The sequence below is a fragment of the Rattus rattus genome, chromosome 4, assembly GCF_011064425.1.
Source record: "Rattus rattus isolate New Zealand chromosome 4, Rrattus_CSIRO_v1, whole genome shotgun sequence".
In the NCBI taxonomy this organism is placed as follows: domain Eukaryota; kingdom Metazoa; phylum Chordata; class Mammalia; order Rodentia; family Muridae; genus Rattus; species Rattus rattus.
The window spans coordinates 34,662,705-34,687,237 of NC_046157.1; the positions used below are offsets into that span (position 1 = coordinate 34,662,705).

Here is a 24,533-nt window from a genome sequence, read left to right on the forward strand (position 1 = left end):
AAGCTCATCAGAAGGACAGTGGGATGCAGTGTAAGCTCATCAGAAGGACAGTGGGATGCAGTGTAAGCTCATCAGAAGGACAGTGGGATGCAGTGTAAACTCATCAGAAGGACAGTGGGATGCAGTGTAAACTCATCAGAAGGACAGTGGGATGCAGTGTAAACTCATCAGAAGGACAGTGGGATGCAGTGTAAACTCATCAGAAGGACAGTGGGATGCAGTGTACACTCATCAGGAGGACAGTGGGATGCAGTGTAAACTCATCCAGCAGGACAGTGGGATGGTAAACTCATCAGCAGGACAGTGGATACAGTGTAAACCTATCAGGACAGTGGGATGCAGTGTGTACAGTGGGATGGTAACTCATCAGGACAGGGATGGTGTACACTCATCAGGAGTGATGGGATGCAGTGTAAACTCATCAGCAGGACAGTGGGATGCAGTGTAAGCTCATCAGAAGGACAGTGGGATGCAGTGTAAACTCATCAGTGGGATGCAGTGTAAACTCATCAGCAGGACAGATGCAGTGTAAGCTCATCAGCAGGACAGTGGGATAGTGTAAGCTCATCAGAAGGACAGTGGGATGCAGTGTAAGCTCATCAGCAGGACAGTGTAAACTCATCAGCAGGACAGTGGGATGCAGTGTAAACTCATCAGCAGGACAGTGAGATGCAGGTTTATGGTTTTGATAAAAAAATGTTTTGGGAGAAAAGTATTTCAAATTATATATTAAATGAAAAACTTTAATGACAAAGCTAGTCAACAGTAATTCCATACTTGAAAAATCACTGTACTGTTGTTTTGTAGAAAAGACACATACCAAAAAGGAAAGCAGTAGAACTGGCTATGGCAAGTTATGTAAGAGGAAAGTTAATGTGACAATAGTAGTTCCTTTCCAATATGAATATATTTAGGATGCAGGGTCCCTCAATTTAGGTAATTAAGAGAAAAGCCATTTCCTTAGTTTGCACTTCTCTTAAAACAATAAAAATTTATAATTTCATTAACATTTTTAACTGTGCTGACCAGATGGCTCAGTGGTTAATGATGCTAGCCTGAAAGTCTGGCTTTTACCACTCGAACCCACATAGGCAATGCTGTCTGTCCTCTGATCTCCATCCATGTGCATATGCAAACATGCACACTTGTGCACACACACAACTACATAAATGTGATAAAAATTAACCTTGTGACTTGATGGAGGATAACCCACTTGATGGGGATTTGGGTAAGGGAAAAAAAAAAAAGACTTAGTGAAGATCCATTCTCTAATGCACTAAGAATTCTGATGTATAACTCAGAGGTCCACTAATCTTTTTATAAAATGCTTATATTTTCCAAAACTTGTTCACTTGGTTTAATAATTTTCTTTAAACTCTTTAACCTTTTTGATTACAAAAGAAGCAAAGAGGAAAATTTTCAACCAGTTTTTAATACCAATTAGTACTAAGCATAGAGGACAATAAATCTTAGAATAGGCAGTTCACTGCCAACTGTGAGAAAAGGGAGAGTCAAGGAAATTTCATGAATAGCAGAAAAAGAAAGGAAGGAAGGAAGAAAGGGGAGAGAGGGAGGGGGGGAGAAGGGAGGAAAGAAGGAGGGAGTACATACTGCTACTCACTCTTTTAAAGAGATGCTTCTTTTAAAATCAGAATGAGAAAAGTACACATCACAATAAAGTTTTAGTTAACAACACACCACAATGGTGGTCTCATATGATTACATTGCCTTGCTCTATATCTATTTTAAAAAAAAAACAGTCTCAGTTGGGTAAATAAACCATGATGTTCGCACAATAACGAAAGGGCTAAGGACATTCTAGGCTGTGTTCCTGTGGGTAAAGCAGACTAATCTCTCTAATAAAGGCAAGGATACAAATGGTAACTGATGTACAGCACCCATGCACTGTGCTGAAAATGCGTGGATTTAGTAAACCATTCACAATTGAGGATTCAAAGTTGAACAGTTACACATGAAGTAGTTTTCAAAAGGACTTGGTCGTGAAGACCAGAGGCCTTCTTTGTGTCTGAGCTTGTATCACTGGCATCCACCATAAATCTGGAATACTGAGACTTCTTAGGCATCAGCATTCCAATTAAGGCTACCATGTTAATGATAAAGGCTTCGCCAAGTTACATGTACATTACTGGAACTGTGAAACACTTGGTAAATAAGCTGAAAGAAAGAACCACCAGAGACCAATTGCCTGATAATGTGGGAAGTAGCAGAATCGATTAGACTTTGCAGTATAAATGAGAAAATATTTTATATGAGTAACTATAAACAAAGCAAGATGCAATGTGGGACATTCTGGTTTCCACTTGTAGGCTGCAGGGGGCTACCTAAACAGATTTCATTATAGCACCACAATGGCAAATATTGTGAAGCTAATTAAGTAATTAATAAGGGATTTCCTGTGCAAAAATAATAGTTCCTCCTTTAAAAAGTGGCCACCTATTGGGTTTGTAAATTAGCTGTATTTAAGAAAAGGCAAATACTATATTGGCAATATGCTGCATGTTATCCAAAATCAAACTCAAGTGTTTAATTATAGGAAGTGTATGCTGCTCTCCATGCGGTCTCAGATAATTGTTTACTCTATCATATAAAGTATGAGCATGAAAGGAGGTAAACCTATTTAATGAGAAAGGTTTACTGTTAATTATTTTATGCTTGTGGAAACCTATTGAAATGTTTAAAAAATCACGTAGGTTGCTGTAATTGATTTTAAATTTTATAGATACCCAGTATAGTTAAAATTCTATCTTTAACAATTAGTAAATTCCTAAAGCCTTGTGTAGTTATTAATTACACAGCAACACTAGTCATTTACTCTGGATTCAAATTTCCCTGAATGTTTTAAAAGAAAATTTTATTATGTTGCAGGTTTCCTTATTAAACAACTCAATAAAACCACAACTGAGATGTCTAATAAAAAATATCTTGAAATTACATTATTTTATCCCCCAATGGCTCGTTTTTTCCCCACAGAAGTTAATGGAGTAGCAGGGATTTTTTATGAATCAAGTTCTTTTGCAAGTTGAAACTCTAAGTAAATAATGTTAGAATTCTTCCTTTCAGACTTAACTACAATAACACTACTTATTCTTTACTTAGAACTAAGTCCACTCATACTTAATGTACAGAGATCTCATATTAATTCCAGACTACTGTAAAAACAAATCAAATACAGACTGACTGAAGATACACAGTTTTTGCTATCATTAAGGGATTCATATGCCACCTTCCCATGTGGGAATGTTTCCCACCAACTACAACTGCTCAAACATCACAGCACATCCTGTTTTACTGCCAGTCATTCATGTATGGGTTTCATATCTTCATGCTACACTGCAGAAACAAGGCGCAGCATGTCTCTTACCAACTGTTTACTAAAACCGTTGTCCAATTTTTTCATTGTACTAATTTTTTTAAGAAAAGCTGAGACTCAAAATTATCACATTCGCACATGCACACATGTTATTTAGCATCAGAACTTTACCATTCTGTGATCAATTTAATATATTCCTGTGATATGGAAGAAAAATCTCTGCATTTGATGACAACAGAAGATGACACCATTAACTATGGCCACTGCATATTTGTTGCCTAAGTTTTACATAACTGGTTTCCATGATTACTACCATACCTTGTCCTTATAACTTACCTCCTTGGCCATGTCTGTATATTTCTGCTTTTCCTTTGGATCAAGAACAGCCCACCAGTCAGCTAGTATCTTGGTAGCACCTCGGTTATCAAGCCTTGGGTGTTCCTGTCGGACAAGGGATCGATGGCGCTTGCAAAATAAAAGAAACGCATTCATTGGTCTCCGGGCTCGCTGCTCTGGTGACTCATCATCTTCAGTCTCACCAACATCTTGCTCTAGGCCATCCGCCTCAACAAGTTGAACCTACCACCAACCAAAGCAAAAGCCATGTGATTAACATAGCTCCAACTATTTTGATTTAATAACCAGTTTTGATTTTCAAATTGTATTTTTTTCATAGCTCCATTTAAACATCTAACAAACTGAAAAAGTAATTTAAAAAAATCATTCATTACTCTTGGTGGTTGGTAACTAACTTAAGCAATGTTTAGTTTCCATGGTAACCTCTTCATATCTGTATAACAGCATATATTACATTGTTTTATAATTACTTACCTTTTCCTCTCTCACTAAACAGTGAGCCTTTAAGAACAAAATTCTCTTATTTACCTTTATAGCTGCAGAGGCCAACTCATTATCTGGTATTAACATTTAACCAATTCCTCAGAGTGAACAAAAAATGACTTTGTGGTTTATGAGTCTAAAGATTAATGATATCCACATGAAAACACATGTATATTCGCTCTTTCTACTCATTAAAAAGTAATGCCTTATAGCTCATAACATGGGAAGGAATGTTTACCATGAAAGCATACATGATAAGGAGCAAATACAGAACATTCAAGCTTTTGCAGATGCCAGAGGTAGAGCTTCTTGTATAAAATATCAACAGAACCCTTTACATAACTGTTTTAAAGAGCTTCAGAGTACAACTTTAATCACATAAACCTTGGTCTTATCTTCCAAGATGTTATGACAATAAGGATAAATTCCCCTAGGCTTAAACAGTCAACTTTAATTTTGAGTCCTTTCTTTCCTAAGTGTTTTGTTGATTACTATTCAAGGTCTTTGAGGACTTCCATAAAGTACCAAGTCTACTCATTGCCCTTCTGAATCTGCAATTCTCAGGCTTGGTACAGCTTTGTCAATGGTCTAGTGTCTCTCTTTTAAATCCTCCATGTAACACTCCCATCATTACTACCAGATTAAATTGCATGAAGCACATCTGTGGTCACAGATCTCAGGAAATATCGAGAGTGCAGCATCTCTAAGACTAGAGTATATAATTCTGTAATGTTTCTCAGAAACAACACAATCATGTGTAGAAATGCAGATTACATAAGTTTATGTTTTTCATTTCTTGTTCTACAGTGAAAACCAAGGAGGTTCAAGGTACTCATCAGTCTGCATTACTCAGGAAGGCAGCTGATACCCAGAAGTGGACTAGGCTCTCTGGAGGCCTTGTTAATAAAGGACTGCTAGGCGCTAGGTTCTGGTTCTGTGGCTCTGAAGCGGCTCCTGACCAGTGTCCAGAAAGTACTAGAACTACAGTATTTCTACTTGCTCCTTCACACAATATTTACAAGGCAGCAAGAAAAATACTGTAGAATAAATCACTTGCTTATTCCAACTTACCATGTTTTAAAAATTAGTATTAACGTATGAATGGGGAGGGAGGGGGAGTATACCCTTGACACAACATGACAACTCTGTGGAGTTGGATTTAGAATCATCATAGGAACAACATCTGGGGGCGTTTTCTAGATTAGGTTAAGTGACATAGAAAGACTGAACACAGACAATAGCATCCATTGCCCTGCATACTAGGAATGCCATCTGACAGCTGCCTCCTTCCTGCCACTGCTGCTATGCTCTCCTTGCTATGATGGACTACATGCCTGGAACTAACAACACACATTTCCTCATGTGGCTTTTATCAGGTGCTGTGTTGCAGTAACAAGACAAGTCCCTAATATAAATGTAGCCATGCGTAAACAGCAGTGTCAGATTTGTACTTTAAATAAAGAGCTGCTTCTGATACCACAGATCGCGGATTCTGTGAGGAAATCATGGCAATCGAACCTTGAGAAGCCAATTAAAAGTTAACTTCCAATGTCCAGGGAAAAGAGATAATGGAAATCCAGAAATGAGGAATATGATATAAGGACAGAGATATTATTCAAGATAGAATCAAGAGCGGTTAGAATTTAACTGGATTTGAAATTGGAAAATAATCCCATGAAGGGCAGAACAAATAGTGATGGGTAATTTGCATTTGAAGTGGTTATTGGTAGCTAGGCGGTCACCTGCCACTGGGATAATGAACTGGATATTAATGACCTAAAATTCTGAGACTAAAAGTGGGAATAGGGACATTTCTAAGACAGAGTCAACTGATCTTTAATCTTTCACTCAACGACTGTTTACTAGGGACTTGCCATGGGCCAGGCCCTGTTTTAACAGAGCAGTGAGTACACAATCTTGCCCTTGTTAAGCAGGGAGGTGGCATGACTGGCTTTCCATTCTAAAAGGATTCCTGGGACTGCTTTGTGCAGAACAGACAATACAAGAGGAAGCATGGAGGAAGGAAGATGGGTAGGAATAAAATAATTTCTGCTAGAAATAGTGGTGGCTTGCACCAAGGTAGTTCAAAAGGGATTTTAAAAAGGAGTCACATAAAGGGCATGATTTGAAAGGTACATCTGAGAAAATTTGTGGATGGATAGAAACTGAGAAATACCGAATGGCCAAGAAGCACCTAAAGAAGTATTCAATATCCTTAGTCATCAAGGAAATGAAAATCAAAGCAACCCTGAGCTCCCACCTCACACCAGTCAGAATGGCTCAGATCAAAAACTCAGGTGACAACAGATGCTGGAAAGGATACAGAGAAACAGAAACACTCCTCCACTGTTGGTGGGATTGCAAACCGGTATAACCACTCTGGAAATCAGTCTGGTGGTTACTCAGAAAATTGGACATAGTACTATCTGAGGACGCAGATATGCCAGTCCTGGGCATATATCCAAAAAACACTCCAACATATAACACAGACCCATGATCCACTATGTTCATAGCAGCCTTATTTATAATAGCCAGAAGCTGGAAACAACACAGATGTCTTTCAACAGAAAAATGGATGCAGAAAATGTGGTACATTTACACAATGGAGTAACTAGCTACTATATTACTACTAGCTATAGTAATAGTACACTTAGCTATTAAAAATGACTTCATGAAATTCATAGGCAAATGGATGGAACTGGAAAATATCATCCTGAGTGAGGTAACCCAATAAAAAAAGAACATGTATGGTATGCGCTCACTGATAAGTGAGTATTAGCCCAAAAGCTTATAATTCCTAAGAAAAAATTCACAGATCATATGAAGCCCAAGAAGATGGAAGAACAAAATACTCACAGGAGGAAATACAGGGACAAAGAGTGGAGCAGGGTCTGAAGAAAATGTCATCTAGAAACTCTTCCACCTGGGGATCCATCCCATATGTAGCCACCAAACCCAGTCACTATTGCTGATACCAAGAAGTTCTTGATGACTAGAGCCAGATATGGGTGTCTCCTGAGAGGCTCTGCCAGAGCCCTACTGATACAGATGAGGATGGTGGCAGTTAACCATTGGACTGAACAAGGGGACCCCAATGGAGGGTTAGAGAAAAGACTGAAGGAGCTGAAGGGGTTTGCAATACCACAGGAAGAACAATAATATCAACCAACCAGACCCCATCAGAGCTCCCAGGGACTAAATCACCAACCAATAAGTACACATGGAGGGACCCATGATTCCACCCACATATGTAGCAGAGGATGGCATTGTCCAGCATCAATGGGAGGAAAAGCTCTTGGTCCTGTGAAGGCTCGTTTCCCCAATGTAGGGGAATGCCAGGGTGTTGAGGTTGGAGTGGGTTGGTGGGAATGGGAGCGTCCTCATAGAATCAGCAGGAGGGGGAGGGGCTATGGAAAAGGAAGAAAAGGAAATAACATTTGAAATGTAAATACATAAAATATCCAAGAAAAATAAAATTAAAAAAAAAAAGTTTGAGCAAAATCAAACAAGGTAAGCATTAACTGGAAATGCTGTAGTTGCCTTTACTCATAAAGGGAAAAGAGACAAGATTTGGAGAAGAAAAGTTAGTTTTGAGCACATTCAAACCAACATTCCTAGTATGGATGGATGGATGGATGGATGGATGGATGGATGGATGGATGGATGGATGGGTAGGTAGGTAGATTAGAGACAGAGATAGAGAGATAGAATAGAGAGATAGAGAAAAAAGACAGAGACAAAGATAGAGATGATAGAGATGGAAATGAGGATACAGTAGACTGAAATCTGAGTATAGAGTTCAGGATAAAAGTCCATGATGATGACAGAGACTAAAGGTCCAGCCTGAGAGACGGCTACTTTTGTTTAGTTTGTTGAGACAAAATTTACTACATAGCCAAAGCTAGCCTCAAAATTTACTACATAGCCAAAGCTAGCCTCAAAATTTACTACATAGCCAAAGCTAGCCTCAAACTCCACTCCTTTCGACTAAGTCCCCCCAAAGACTGAGATTACAGATATAAAACTGTTTATAGAGATTTAGGCGTTAATATTCAAGGGTAATAAATGGGAATGAAGTGAAAGAAACCAGAAAAAATGGAAGTGAAGGAAGCTATATAAACAGAAGAGAGCGCTGCCATGGAAAGCAGAGGCAACCGCAAGGATCAAGTAATCAACAAGGCGAATGAATCAGAAAAGTCAAACGAAGGCTAAAGTCAGCCATTTCCTAAAGAAGAGTGCCATGATTTGAAACTTCCCTTTCACAACTATCTTAAAATTAAACGGGCACTGAAACACGCCTCACAAACAGTTACTGTCGACATTATGGGAGAGGGCATGTTTGGGAATGGGCTCACTGCTCAGAACATGATGAGTTCTGTAAAATGTTTGTTGTTCAGAGAAAGGTGACTGATGGCAATGGCCTGAAAAACACTGAAAAGCATACAGCTGTAAAGTTTCTCATGACAACTACATGCCTTTCTCCCTCTACTCAGTATGCTATGGGCCAAGCGCCACGCCTGATTCTAAAGCCTGGACAAAGAGGGCAAACCCTCTACTGGGACAGAGCTTCTCGGGTCTGAAAAGCCAACACGTGTGCAGCTAAGCACAGGGCAGACAACTGTGAGTGCTGTGAAGAAGCCCTAACTTAAAATACAACAGTTTGGCCTTTGAGGAGGCAGTTCTTTACTGAAATAATGGAAAGACGGTTGCCCTGACTCCTGGGGCTAACTGTGCATGGAGGTAGGTGTCCAAGAAGAAGGGGACTTTAAAGAGAGTGTGGCGAGTGTTCAGGGAGGGGAGAGTGAGTACAGCCAGATACCACAAATGGCACAGCAGTCAGACTAAGTGCACCTCAGAAATGTCGTGATGGCAAGAGGCAGCGCTGCGCTGGAAGCAAAGCAGGACCTGGGAGGCAGGGGAGCACCCAGCACTTTATGAAGAGCCCCATCTGAATCTCAGTTCACGAATTGGGAGTGGACAGAATTGCTAGAAAAGGACTCCTGCTGCTCTAAAATATTAGAAGAGCAATTAAAGTTAAATTTAGGAGTTAAGCAGGAACTAAGTTATGAAACTTTTATTACATTTTCTAGAAAATGATTAATGCCTAAATATCCTTGAGGTTTCTATGGTGAATAGAAGGCTTACTTTATCAATATCTTCTTCTTCCTCGTCTTCCTCCTCCTCTTCTGAAAAGTCCAGAAGTTTCTTGGCTAGCAACGGATGCCACTGAAGACACTTCCGTTTTGGTCGTTTTCCGGCCCCTTCTCCTTCTGCTGAATGATCTTTATTTCTATTACTGCCTTTCATAACTGTGACCTGGGCGGGAGGGAGGAGACAGAAGACAAAGAATATGTGAATATGAACCAAAGTCAGTTTAATTAAAATTACTTTGTTTTTCCCAGTTAGCTCTCATTGGATTATAATTTAAATTTCTAAACCATCTATCAGCTCAGACATTTACTGGATTCAGTGAGAATCCTAAGTACATAATCATGTATTCATTTTAATGGGCTAAATTGAGCTTTAGAAAAATTACCTTAATAAGTCTACTTCTTTCCACTCAGTAAATTCAAAACTTAAAACCTAAATAAGATATTAGAGGATTACCAGTTACACTCACCTGTTCATGTTTATTCAGGATAGTGTCACCCGGCTCTATCACAAGCCTGATGAAACCTGCCTATCCAGGGAGCAGAGGAGCCCTCCACATGTTCTGTCATGGCTGCCATTTCATATTACAAGGGAATTGGGCAGTCTATGCTAAGGTAAATGTAAACACATTTAATATTAAATAAATGCTTTCTAAGAATCACTTGATTCTTCTTGGTTTAGGTTTGAAACAAATCTATTTCATACAGTGAAATACACACTTGAAACTGCAGTGTCCAAACACCTGGAGCATGAACACATTATGGATCATGAAGCAGATTGAGCTGTCATCTATGACAAACAAAACACATTTTTGCATCCAGCATATATGTAACCTTATTTTTTAAATAAAGAGGGGGCACTGAGCCTTTACAAATTTTTAAATTCATAGTTGACTAAAATAGCTAAGAAATGATCATGTTATAAATTTGTTAATATCCTTTAGACCATTATTTTTTAATGACTTGATGATAAAAGCATTGTGTCCATACCCGTAGGTTGTAACGGCATGCCATCATCTCAATCAACCAATCCTAGAGCCTATAGAAATGAAGCACTTCCTTACATACTATCATGTCTGCTATCCGCTATATAATTTCTCATTCATTTGATGTAAGAAACAGACTGTTACTCATATATACACATGTAAAACTCAAATCCTACAGTGGAATCAAACACTGAGTGAGTTAGGAAGAGATACTGACAGTTATGCACAAACGCACATCCCCTCTCACTCCATGAATCTGCACCAATACAACCTTGTATTATAATGTCATCAAATTCAGAACACTCTCTAAAAACAATCTTGGATCATAAAACATCAGGATTCACCCTGTTCTTGGGCCTTGTAAACAACATAATGCAGGCAAACTCATCCATCTTCCTTATTTCTGAATTTTGAGCTGTCCTCACTTCAAAACCAAAAGCTATCTACTAGGATTTTCTTTTAAAACTTGTATGACATCATCTTAGACACTGAAACACATTGATAAGAGTAGTCCAGTCAGGCCCTCGTTCACTCATTTAGTCTGAAAAGTTGGCCAGCTGTACCTGGACCAGTGCAATTTCTTAAAGAACCCAGATGTCTCCCTACTCCCAGGAATGCCACTTTTAGCCATGTCAATCAACATCTCCCTCTAACTCAGAGGTTCTCAACCTTCCTAATGCTGTGATCCTTTTAATACAGTTCCTCAGGTTGTAACCACCAAACCTAAAATTATTTTCATTGCTATTTCATAACAGCAATTTTGCTACTGTTATGAATCGTAATGTAAATATTTGTGTTCGCCATTGGTCTTAAGAGAGAGGGAAGTGTTTATTCGACCACAGACAAACTTACCTATGTCCTTTGACTAGTTTCAATAACCCCAGGTACTATGTCATTTTGTACCCTTTAAACCTCTATCGTGTGTGTGTGGAGGGCAGGGGGTGGGGAGTGGTATCATCAGGGACAACTTCTCTCCTTCTAACATACAGATTTCAGGGCTCGAACTCAGATCGCCAGGTTTATTTGCAAGTGCCTTTACTCACTGAGTCATCCCCCTGGCTCTGAAGTTGTATATATCATGCTCTTCCTAATTAACACACCCTGTTCATATCAAAATATGAGTACACTGCTAGTTATTCAACCGGATCACTGAAGATGACAGTGAGATGGTTCTCTTATTAAAGATAGCAATCAAATATTTTCATAAAATAAAAAATTTCACTTTGATTAAAAACTCTTCACTAAGTATGCATTTGTCTGTAATTAAACCAAAAAAAACAAAAAAAACAAAAAACCAACCAAACAAACAGAAGAAAGTGAGAGGTAGGTAGGGGAAGGGAGAGAATAAAGGAGGGAGTGAGAAAGAAAAAAGGAAGGGAAGGAGAGGAGGAAGAAGCAAACAGTGTTCCTAAGGCTTTGGTAGCAACGATTTCTGCTGAATGAAGTAATTATATGACTCGTGTGGCTGCTCTAAGGGCACAAGAAGTTATTGAAAACTCTGATGGAGCTGGTTATCCGGCATGCTCTTGATAGAAGAGCAAAGGTTTCTTGTGAATTGATAGGCTCTTTAACAACTCCCGCCATTCCAGCCACAAAGAAGGCTTGGCACGGGCAGCCCAATTTCCCAAAATACCACTGCCACACAGAGAGCACAGGAAACGGCTGCTTGTGTGGTTTATTAATCATTCAGGATAAGCTGTCTTGAGTGGTAATTAAATCCATATTGGGGACCCAATATTTTATGAGATAACATTTTTAATAGTAAAAAAAAAAATCCATGGGAAACCATACATTTAGGCATTTTATCAATTGCAGAGGGTAAAGTATTTCCAGTGCCTTTAGAAAAATGTATTTTGGCTCCAAGACTTGAGAATTACATTATACAATTAGTTTACATACAAAAAGTATTTACTCCAAACACAAGCATATGTATTCAGTACCCTTTACAGACACTAAAACCCTAGAATGCCCAAATCTCTTATAAAATGTTATCATATTTAGATTTGGGGACTAATGACAAGGAGAACCCTGTACAAGAGCAGCACAAACACTAAGGTTTTTCTTTTCTTGGCTGTTTATGAGGCTAGTTGAATCAAACAGAGGGTCCGCTATATGTGTGTGCATGTATAATTCAATACTCACAGATAAAATAGAATCTCAAGCATCATGCTAATGGCTAGTATATGTAGTTTGGGGTTTACCTTCACTCCCATCCTGCATGACCTGTCTTCATTCTTTCATTCCTTCTATACAGTCCACATGTTACTCGGTTACTGTATCCTTTTTGGTGCTTCAAAAATAATTCTCCTTACACAGAAATATGTATAATGACCTTACATTGGCAATTTCACTACATTTTCCTTTGAATAACAGTTTAGACAAATCCTTCCTCTACTGTTGAGCTTTTTAAATGATGATTCAAGACCTTATCTGTTTGCCTGTCTACTAACATGCCAAAGTGCTGAGATCAGTTAGATGTGAGTATTTTCAAACAGCTATATAAACCCCAGTACTTAACTGTGGCAACGATCTACTATTTTTGTACGCTATGGTGGCTTCAGAGTAACCACCATCTCTTTCATTTCTCTAAATTCAGATGTTCTTTCCCTGATGTGGAAGGGGAATGAAACTGTCCAACTCTGATATGCAGGCCAAGGTGGCTTATATCAGGTGATGTGAAAACCAAGAGCCACCTGGATGTGGGAGGAAATAGAGCCAGCAACCGCTGCACAGGGTCAGACATAAAGCTGGACATTTAATTCTAGCATTCTTGAGAGATGAATACAATGAGTGGACTCTTCCTGAGTGAATAAGGTAGTACGTGTGAGAATGGAATGGTCAGCAAAGTGTGGTCTAAAGGTGTGAAGCACCTCCCACTGTGAACCGGACACGTGAATAATTTACATCTGTTTAATCCAACAAGCTAGACATAATTTCCTATCGGTCTATTTCCAAACTGTCAGAAGAAGGTGAAACAGTAGCAGTTAATGATGTTCTTGATTATAATTCTCAAACAGTAAGAAATTGAGAGAAGAATCAAAAGGATTCTTTTTTTTAAGTAGGAAAGACAAAAAAGACATAAGTCTGAGAAACTACCCCAATAATAAATGAGAGGGGGGAAATTTTATTAGTTTAATCATGAAATTTTAGTTTACTCTGGCTGCTGTTTCTCAAAGAACAACAAATCCAGCCATCAGTCTGTATGAAACAATAGATGGATTTCATTCAAAGAGGGCTATTCCATCGTTTCAGATTCATTGATCAATGAGTGGAGTACTTGATAATCTAAATGAAACCAAACTTTGTTGTTGAGGCCGCCAAGTGATAAAGACCCTATCCAAAACACTGAATAAACAGCAATGCGTCCAGTGTGTATTCCTCTTCTGTGGAATGGTATGCTAGTGAATGACATGAGAGAAACCATGTTCTGACAATGATAACACACAGCTCCAGAAGGAATTCAGGTTTCTGAAGACATTAGCATGGGATCTCCAGAGTAACCAGGCCATCTACTTTACATTAGGGTGGTGGTACTGATAAGCAAGCAAGCAAGTTGTAACTAACAACATGGAGAGAGAGTGCCTGCCAATGAAGAGACTACCAACCCATTTATACTGCACCAACATCACATCTTTTATCAAATATATTGAAGTGCTCCTTATATCCATACTTCTATATCTTCTCATAAGTATTCAATCTCTCACATACCTAATAAGAAAATGAATCTTTATCACAGGTAAAGATGGATAGTGAATATCTGGTATACAGAATACAGTTTCAGTTATCTACAAGGGTGTAGAAACAGTCTAAAGCACATAGCAGTTCCTAAAACAGTATAAATGTTTTCCTTTTCTAATCTTTAACCACATATTCCTCAGGATGCTATACTCCAAAAAGTTCTTAAAACAATACTAACACACAACTAAAACATATGTCATTTCAATTGGACTTCAATTCTAGATGTAACATATCTATATAGATATAGATATAGATGATATTTATTTTCAATCCTCATAGGAACATTCCAAAGTTAACACTGTGAATCTCAATTGAAGCAACTGAGAGCTAAGTACCTTGCATAAGGCTACAGTTAGCAAACAGGAGAGATGATCCAGAAAGCCTATCTTCACCAACCTGCTTACCAAGGGAAGGGGAATCTAACATGAAGCCTTCTAGTCTGTCACCTCTGAGCACTTACGGCAGAAGTAGTAGTTTAAAGGACTTGGAAAACCTAAAGAGCACACTGAGGATGAGGGAAGAAATTCAGAGATTTATGGCAGAAAATGTACCATGTCTCTGATGACCCAAAATGAAAAATGTATTAGATGACAACTCTTTGAAGATAAAAACCCTATAAATGACATCATTAGTATTTATTGGGATTCTAATGAGAATCCTAACCTATAGACAGGTTAGGTGAAAAAATATTTCATTCAATAAACCGTCTCATTTTAGAAGCAGTGCAGTTAAAAGTCACATAAGTATTCTAAATGTTCCCTACTGAAACAACAGTAAGCTCTTCGATTGAAACTTCAGCTGTCATGTCTGTGTGCTCTTCATGAATAAGACCGCACCACTAGTCAAAGTGTTTCAACTGTGCTAGTCTCTTCACGTAACTCATGATAAACTATATTTTTTAAGACCTTTTAATACTTGCAGCATTCCATGACACTTGTTCTCAGGGCAGCCTAACAAGACAAAATTCTGCTCTAAACTACAGATATCAAGACAACAGCTACCTTGAAGAGGCAAGGCACCAAGAGACAACTTGGTAAGGAGAAGCTATTTACACAAAAAAAGTCAATAACAGCAATGCAACCATTACTTTCTCTAGTACTGTGTAGAGGGATTTGTGTTAACTGCCAAATTGCTACACTTTAACAGGCTTAAAAATTGCCTTTTAGTTTACATATTAACAAAGGGTTTTAAATTTACATGCATTTATTAGCATTTAGGTCATAATCATCTCTTTAACAGGAAGATGAAGTACAAAAAATTATGTTCACAGGCGTTTCCTCATCAGTGCTGATGAGGACCTGTCTGCAGGTTTGGTGTCCAACCCCACTCACCATAACTCCTGTTCAGCTCACCCTTTGCTTCTGCTCTGTCCCTTGCACTTCCCCATAGATTCTCTCCACCCCTCCCTCATGGCTTCTGTGCTATGATTTCTGTGCTCTCCCATGCCCGAAGTCTGACTCTCTGTCCTCTCTGCCTTCACCAACCTCACATATGCACTGGTTCACACCACTTGCCTTCCGCACACTACTTCCTATCACTCACACAGACAGAAAGGCTGTACTGCAGGTTTTTGACCTTTGACATGTTCCTGTACAGTGTATGTACTATTATGCCCTCATGTGAATGGCCCTTAGGAACTCTTCAGAGTAATAAGCATGCTGGCCATTTTTTTTAACCCCATCGGTCTAACCTGTGTTGGACAGGCAGTAGGTGGAAAGTGAACATAGGAACAGGACTTCTTTGCTTTGATGCTTTTATGCTATTCTGTTAGCAGAAGCATAGTATACTTAAAAGAGAGCATGCAGAAAAGAAAAATAAGCAGGAAAATTGCGAAAAGGAGAAGACACATTCATTAAAGAAATGTGATAGATGTAATAAATCAAAGCTAATTCCACACAGTTGTTATCATCAGACTAAAAACTTGTTCCAGTAGCTTTACTCCTTTCTGTGGCCACTTGTTAATTGATTTTCATTATTCTCTTAAAATGTAGCACTGCGGAAATGGGGTTTACTGGTGCTCTTTTCCTATCACAACTGGTCCTGTCCTTTCTCAAGCCAAGCTCTAAGTCTTTTCTTCTCTAGGGCAATTCTCAGATTTCTGGCTACTCTTGGGGCCTCACATTTCCACAAAACTTTGCAGTCTCAGTTTGGTCTTCAGTGCTTACCGATGAAGGAAACACTTGTCTTATCAGCCCCAATATGCTCTGTAGAAAATGCACTTCTCCTCAGTTCCTATCAATGTTTACAAGTCTAAATGATAGGTAGTGTCTTGGACAAGACAAGAAAACCAAGGCACATGTAATTTAGGGACATTTTTTTGCCCCTCTTATAAATTAACAAAAATTTTCATTAAATACATGTCACTTGGGTAGGATACAATTATGCTGGCCAAGAAGGCAAATTTATTGATCATTTGGTAAGCCACAAATAATACATATAAATCATATCAGGACACATAATTGGCAGAACCAATATTTGAGCTCAGGAAGTCTGGTTTCAGAATCTGGTTCTCAGCCATTAATCAAAGCTGCTTCATAATACCAGCAAACTTTATTGAATGAACATTGCTACATACCAAACACTTCACATGAATTACTGTCTAACTTTTAAAATAAGTTTTGAGAAAAGATGCTGCTATCATCTCCTTTTAAAAACAAAGCCACTGTGAGTGACAAAGCTATTGCAAAACACCCACAACCCCAGGACCAGTATGAATTCAAGGGCTAGAATTCAAACAAGATCTGCAAACCCTGCCTCAGTTTTGACTAATCTTCCACACTGTTTTTCTTCCCACGTGTGACACATTCTAAGAATGTCCTGCCTTCTTGAACCTTTCTGAATTCCTTCCTGCTGTACCAATTCAAAATTTCTCTTCTTCTTGGGCCAAGTCAAGAGCAACTCATTCCTGTACTCCAACTGCACTCCAGTCTTCCCTTTTTGCTACCCTGAGCTATTATATTTTTGGTATCTTTAACTGCCAATAGTTTGCTTCATTAATCTCTGTCTTTGGTCTGTATACAACCCATCTGTGAGAGTCCTCTCTGAAACCCTAGACTTCTTTACCAAAAAGTCTTTGTACAAACTGGCCTTTCTCAAGCCAGACAGGTCTCTACATATGCTAAGGCCATGAAGCAAGCATTTGTTCAAAGTGCCTACCTTGTGGTGAACTGACATGGTCCTGATTTTGGTGCTAACTTTCCACAGTAATTGCTGATAGCGCACATGTAGATTTTTCTAACCATGACACAGTACCTTATCTCTTTACTGATTCAGGTTTCAGTCTATGTTTTCTAGATTCTCAAATAAATTGCTTTGCACCAGGCCTCTGCCTTCAACATCCATAGCCCTGAGAAGTATGCCAGAGCCTGGTGAGTAGTAACCAGGCATGTCGTGGTTTGTATATAGCTTGGCCCAGGGAGTGGCAATATTGGGAGGTGTGGCCTTGCTGGAGTAGGTGTGTCACTGTGCACCTGGGCTTAAGACCCTCATCATAGCTGCCTGGAAGTCAGTCTCCCACTAGCAGCCTTCAGATGAAGATGTAGAACTCTCAGCTCTGCCTGCACCATGCCTGCCTGGATGCTGCCATGCTCCAGCCTTGATGAAAATGGACTGAACCTCTGAACCTGTAAGCCAGCCCCAATTAAACTGTCCTTTATAAGACTTGCCTTAGTCATAGTGTCTGTTCACAGCAGTAAAACTCTAAACAACACAAGGCATCTTTTACCATCACACAAATATTCACAAATATTTTACAGGCTATATTAGCTATTAGCTCTGTTTGTCTTATACACATATATGCATATGCATTAATATATGAAAATACATGTCTTTTTGCCTTTTTCCTGCAAATTATTGCATGTGGATATTTACCCCAACTTCTAATCTCATACCAAGATCTGTCCCTTCTAGTACATACATGCTCAACTGTTTTTCTTCAGTTTGGTTTTCTCAGCTGTAACTGTACTGATAATCACATGCCAATCAATTCATCCCTGGAACTTCTTTAACAAACTCTTAAAATACTAAAAAATTCCAAACTCTGATATTCATATAACAGATCTCCATCCCTGTTTACTTTTGCAGCTAGAGTTTTCTTTGTTATGAAAAATCTGGCAACAATAAAAGGTTTTTCAACAGAGAATTACCAAGTTAATTCAAAATTAACCACCATGTACAGAATGAATCCAAGCTACTCCCAACAATTCTCACATGCTATATTGTGACTTCACCACAGCCTTGGTTCTGGACACACAGTATATACATACTTTGCACTAAATGTGTCATACGATGACATACAAACAAACATGCCGCTTCAAGCACCAATGCTAGAAATGCAATGTTTACTGTACACAAAATGCATTGTGCTCATATATAAACATCATAACTGTTCAATTACAGAAAACAAAAGCTTTTAATATTCTCTTACCATCATTCCTCAGCATTTAAGTATCAAATTAGTATGTTTTTGCATTATATTACTAAAATGTTAGATTTTTCAAAAGTAATTGTTGTTAAATTGAGTTGTTTTTTTTTTTAAATTAATTTTGCCTTGAAATTACTGACAGAATTTCCAACAACTTCTGAAATGTCCACTATTAGTCAGGTTTCTCTAGAGTCACAGAACTTATGAACTGTTTCTCTATATTAAGGTAATTTGCTGTGGTGACTTACAGTCTGTAATCCAACTACCCCAACAATGGTCAGCTCTGAATGGAAGTGCAGGCATCTAGTAGTTGTTCAGTCCTAAGCAGTTGCTTCAGCTGGTCTTCTGTAGAAGCAGATCCAGCAGATGTGCTGGCAAGTAAATGGAAGCAGAAGAAGAAGAGCAAATCTTCCTTTCCCAATGTCCTCATAGGGGTCTCCAGCAGAAAGTGCAGCTCAGATTAAAGGTGTGTACCACCACGCCTGGATCTGGAACTTGTTTTGACCCAGGCTGACCTTGAACTGAGATCTCCTTGTCTCAGTCTCCTGGCATTAAGGCATATACTACCTTGCCTGGGCCTAAGCTTTTCATAGCCCCTATGCTTCAAGATCTCCATGCCAAGATCCAGGTCAGAAACTTATGTCTTCCAGCCTCAAGATCTGGACCACAGGTGAGCCCTCCATTCCACATTGTAGTTCCTTCCAGATGTAGTTAAATTAACAACCAGGAACAGCCATTACATCTCCTTTATGAAAGCTGGCATTTGTAATGCTAACATGTATAAAATAAAAATATCTAAATGCTAAAGATAGACTATATTCTGCAGTATTAGTCAGCCAAGATTAATTATGTAAAAATAAAAAATATATAGATCATCACTATTTTCTTGTCACTAATAAGTAAATTTAAGATGAACTTATGATTTCTTATCAGTAAATATTTGATTCACCTATTTATGCACTTAAATACCAAGAATCACTTAAAATTTTCTTGGGGGAAAAAGTGTTGTGAATGGCAAAGGTTTAAGCAGCTCTGCTGTGATGTACCACACAGAACCACCTGTTTCCTTCTGTGTATCATAGGGCTCATGACATAGAACTTTGCATGTTCCCCAGGGCATCCCTAGGACCTGACATGGGACGGGCACACTCTAGACAAATATTAATAAAGAAATCCAAGGCTCTTTCTGGCAGATGATTCCTTCCATCTTTCTTTCTTGCCTGTCTTGGTTACTCTTCTCATATTTTGGTTGTGAGTCTAGCCTTTCATGGCTGAGCCAACTCTCCAGCCCTCAGTTACTTTTTTAATCTAGCCATATTATACCCTGCTGTGACCAATTCAGCAAAGTCTAGTGCCCATCCATTCAAACAACACATTCAAATCACCAAACTGAAATACACGGCAATTTTATTTATTTGGAAATTATTTTATGTAGTAGTTATAATGAAAACAATGATTCCTAAGAACTAAATCTCACCTCATACGAGAAATGACTATATTTTAATCACTAAATTTATCCTGAAATCCCAACTACTTTATCTTCTGTAGTGATCACGGTTTAAAAGAAGTGCTTTTATTTTATATATCTTAGTTGTTTCAAGATTAAAATTGATCTAAAATGTCTAATTGTCCATCATGGTGTCCAATCATGATGACTGAAAAAAGTCAACACTCTAAATGAACAGTTGAAACTTTTTTCTACACTATTGCTCTTTAAAGAAATGGCAGATAAGTTCATGAAAGCTAACTTATTTCATTATATGCACAAAACTACTCAGCATAAATAGTGGTAAAGTGGAAATTTTACTCATTTTTCAAAAGTAGAAAAGAAATGTTATCCTTTTTTGAATACCCAGGTGTCTTGAGTGACTCAGGACCTTCAATGCCTTAGCGTCTTCATGCATGAACATCCTGGAGTTAACTTATATTTCATCAGCTTTAAATTCCATGAAGGTAAAGTGCTCCTTACCTTTAACTGTCCAATACTCAGAATACTATCCTGAATGTGCATTTATTCACAAAACTGGTTAAATGTGTCAAGTTGTTAATAACATCCCACACCTGGCAAGGACATTAATTAGGATGCATGCGATGCTACGGTTCTTGTCTGTAGAACTAGATTTCGGCAGAAAGACATGTGTTTCATATACTGTATTTGGCAAGATTTCTTTTTCTTAAATGTATTCCTATTTCCTGATTCAACACATAAAACAAAGACTAATGTTTAGTTCCTAATAGTGTCCCGTTCTAAACACTCACAACCTTACGATAGATTTCCTGTATTAAATCCCTGTTAGGCTTCTGACCTGAAAATACCTTAATTCCAGAGCTAGGCATTGAAATTTTGTTTTAATTTGCTAAATAATATTTATGGCATTTAGAAACATACTTTTTTACTTCATAAGACTAAATAAAAGATAGAAACAAAAGCCAAAAAGCTTAAAAACAAACGCAAACGAAGAACCCTCAACTGAACAGTGGGAACGAACATAAAGGACAGGAGCTGGGGAACCCGGAGCCTGGCCGTCCTGTCTTCTCTCTGTGCACAGCGTGAGAGAGCTGCAATGAGCATCTGTGAGGATCCTTGTTCACCGAGGCATTTTGGACTAAGTATTTTTCATGGCCCAGTTTAATAAATCTGCTCCCTCTGCTGGCCAATTTTGTATCTCCTAGCTTACTATATAGAAAAGTAATGCTTTCTAGTATACAGAGTGAGCAGTCCCTGTAACACACTTGCCCTCAGAGGCTGTGCAAATTAGCAAAAGGTCTTTAAAAGCCCCGAGCAATCCAAACTAAACTAAGCCCAGGATTAACTTGACACCACTTTCCCTTCAACAAGGCTCTCAGTGGCTGAGATGGCTGCTCCTTAATCTCCTTTTTTTCTACCTGGAGTCTCCACAGTCTCTTGTAAGCACTTTTTTCCATATGGCCATGAGGGCAGTGTATGCAGGAACAGGAGGGCGAGTTCTACTCAGACACAGTTTGTCCAGGCCACAGAGTTCCTGACCTAAAGAATACAGCAGTGGACACAGAGCTTCCAGGGGCGTGAGCTGATAGCACTTTGTCAAAAAGAGATCATGATGGAGTAATTAGGTCATTTGCTCACAGATCTTAGAAACTGTTTAAACTTTAATAAAGTACTTTAAAATTGGAAATTTGAGTACCTTTCCTTAAGTTCCAGATATATTTTCTAATATGTAAAAACCACCACTGACACCACCACTTGCCCCCTTTAACTACTACTTTGTAATATTACAGCGCTAAGCACGGTGTAATGCTGCTAGTCCATTCATTTATTTACATACCCATACTCAATCCCGCAAAGCACGGATAAACTGAACTACTTTCTAGGTCAGTGAGACGTACAGATGTTACGGTCTTTCACATGTCACTGACTGTCAGCCTGAAATCTTCTGCACTTTTAGCCCCAATCACAGCTGGTGTCTTACATCTAAATTGTTGTGGACTGTAGTATTCAATCAATATATTTACTTTGTAATGAATACTATTACCATTTCAATTTTTGTCACTTCATTAGTATCTCTCAGTACATAAAGAATGTCCAACATCCATTTATATTTCAAAACAGTCCTTTGTATAAGTTTGGTCTTCTGAATCCATTGGGGAAGAAAAGGAATGCAGAACTGCAGTGTCTATGTGACTCAGGTACTCACATTTTAGAGTATTGATGTCCTTGTAAATACTAGCCTATGAACGCTCGGTCAATCTGTCAAGTGCCTTACTGATGGAAAGAACATGCATCTTCATCTAATTGTTATGATAACTGGAGTGAAAAAACATCTAACTTCTTGCTACTTGTATTAAATCCAGTGTTCTACACAGTATAAAGTTTACAGCTTAACGTTTATCACAACAGCGCAGTACTGGCCACAGGCCAGCACAGCAGGAAAGGCAAACCTTCCACACAATCCCAGGGGAGCATGCAGCTCCCACCTTACTGCCAACACTTTAAAATACAACAGCAAGAATCAGTAGTATGCTTGTGTCTTGTTGGTGTTTGCCACAGGCTCTCACTAAGTAGCCTTGGTTAGCCTGGAACTCACTATATAAACCTCCAGGATCCACCCATCTCTGCCTATTAGCTGTGAGGAGTAAAGGTATGAGTCACCATGAGAGGTCCAGAGCATGCTTTGCTCTGTGTGTGTGTGTGTGTGTGTGTGTGTGTGTGTGTGTGTGTGTGTGTGTCGGGTGGGGGGGGTGTTCCTCACCTTGTTAGATTTAAACTACACTAAGAATAGACAGATGGATAAAGAAAACCATATATATGGGGTACTATCTAGCTATAGAAGAACGAATATGTCACTTGAAAAATAAATGAAAACTGAGATTCATTGTTATATAAATTAGCCACTCATGAAGACAAATTTTACAGGTTTATTCTCATATGAAAGTAGAAGAAAAACTATTTGGGAATAGGAAGGGGACTAAGAAGTGAGGGGAAGGAGGGCAAGAGAGCACAATAGACATGGGAGTAAATATAAGCAAAATGTATTATATACTTGTATAAAAATGTCACAAGAGAACTAATTATTATGTGAAACTAATAGACTATTAAATGACTTGAAACATAAACTACATTTGGATGAAATTTTGGAAAAAAAATTGAACATAAATGACATAAACTTAACTACCTGGATTTTAGGAAGGAAATGACATCAAACCTATCCTTGTTCATGACCTAGTGGCAAATGTCAGAAACATTTTATACAGTGCCACAGCTTTTCTCAAACAGGAAGGTGAGCCCCATTGCAGCAAAGAGAATGCTGCCCCGGGCTCTGCAAGCAGCTTAGCTCTCAAGACTCCAAGACAGCGCTTCAGGTGAGCTCTTACAAAGAGCCGTTACGAGCCCTCTCCACCCTGTGTTAACCTTTGGGGACCCATGCAGGAACTCACAGTAAGAGTGATAGCACTGGTTATGAAGATAAGTTCAGGTGATCAAGATTCACTGGTGAGAGAGGACATAAATAGTAATAAAACAATCTGGAAACTCAATGGCATGTAATAGAGAGAGTGACAAGTGTGGCCTAAACCATGAGAGAGCAGGGAGGATATAATACAGTGCCTACACTTCCTCGTATGGACACCCGAAAGACACAAAGTCCGATGGAGAACTCAAATAATAATCCATTTATTCAGGATTAATTCAGCTTTATTCCCTCTGATGACCCAAACTCAGCCACTGTTAACCTTTTAACAGCTAAACTTCCCCATACTGCTGAAGGCACTGTCGGTTGTGAAGCTAGGTTTCAAATGATTTCGAACACTGCAAAACTTTGCCAGCTCCACTTGGCTGCTGACAAAAATAACTACAGACACCTAACACTGGGGTAGGTTCTGCATCTTTCTCAGGGAGGAGCTATGTGGAACAGAGTCGGGTGGCTGGCTAATTCCTGAATTTCAGGATTTGAATTATGAACTGGCAGGGTGTTTATAGAAAAGGAATATTAAGGAAGAAGAGAAAAGTGAAATGGTCAAAGACAATCAATTAGGAAACACATGACACATATGACATCTCATGATTCTTACACTCACATTCCCTTGCTTACCGAGTTCTTTCTTGTACAGAGGGAGAGGACGATGGGTTGAACAGTACAGTATTGTCAATATTAGTGTTCATCCTGGCTTACCTCCACTGTCAGACCTGTCAATTACACATACATACACACATACACACATACACACATACACACATACACACACATACATACATACATACATACATACATACATACATACATACATACATACATACATCAGTAAGCTAGTAGAGTAGAGAATCTGTGGAAAGTCTTCAGAAAGCAGAGGCTGGTTTATGGCCAGTGGGCAGACATGCTTTCTCTGAAAGTCATGATGACTTTGGGTTCCATCTTCAGAACCCAGGGTGGAAGGAGAGAATCAACTCTGCAAAGCTTTCCTCTGATCTCCACACATGCATTCTAACCACCCTCCTGCCCTCTCTCTCCTCCCCCAACCAACCAACCAACACACACACACACACACACACACACACACACACACACACACACACACACACACACACAGAG

The 24,533-nt window shown here is 38.8% G+C and overlaps 1 protein-coding gene across 13 annotated transcripts in view; it reads right to left on the reverse strand.

Moving 5' to 3' along the window:
- Window positions 1-24,533, reverse strand: part of Bbx (BBX high mobility group box domain containing) — a 239,410-nt gene that overhangs the window by 81,816 nt on the left and 133,061 nt on the right. For 12 of the 13 annotated variants that reach the window (XM_032900286.1, XM_032900282.1, XM_032900281.1 and 9 more), the window contains 2 exons: window positions 9,317-9,487; window positions 3,668-3,910 (listed from right to left, as the gene is read on the reverse strand). In XM_032900286.1, the coding sequence (XP_032756177.1) occupies window positions 3,668-3,910; window positions 9,317-9,478 (405 nt within the window). In that variant the 5' untranslated portion in view covers window positions 9,479-9,487. The remainder of the gene's footprint in view (window positions 1-3,667; window positions 3,911-9,316; window positions 9,488-24,533) is intronic. The other variant, XM_032900285.1, reaches the window with a different exon arrangement.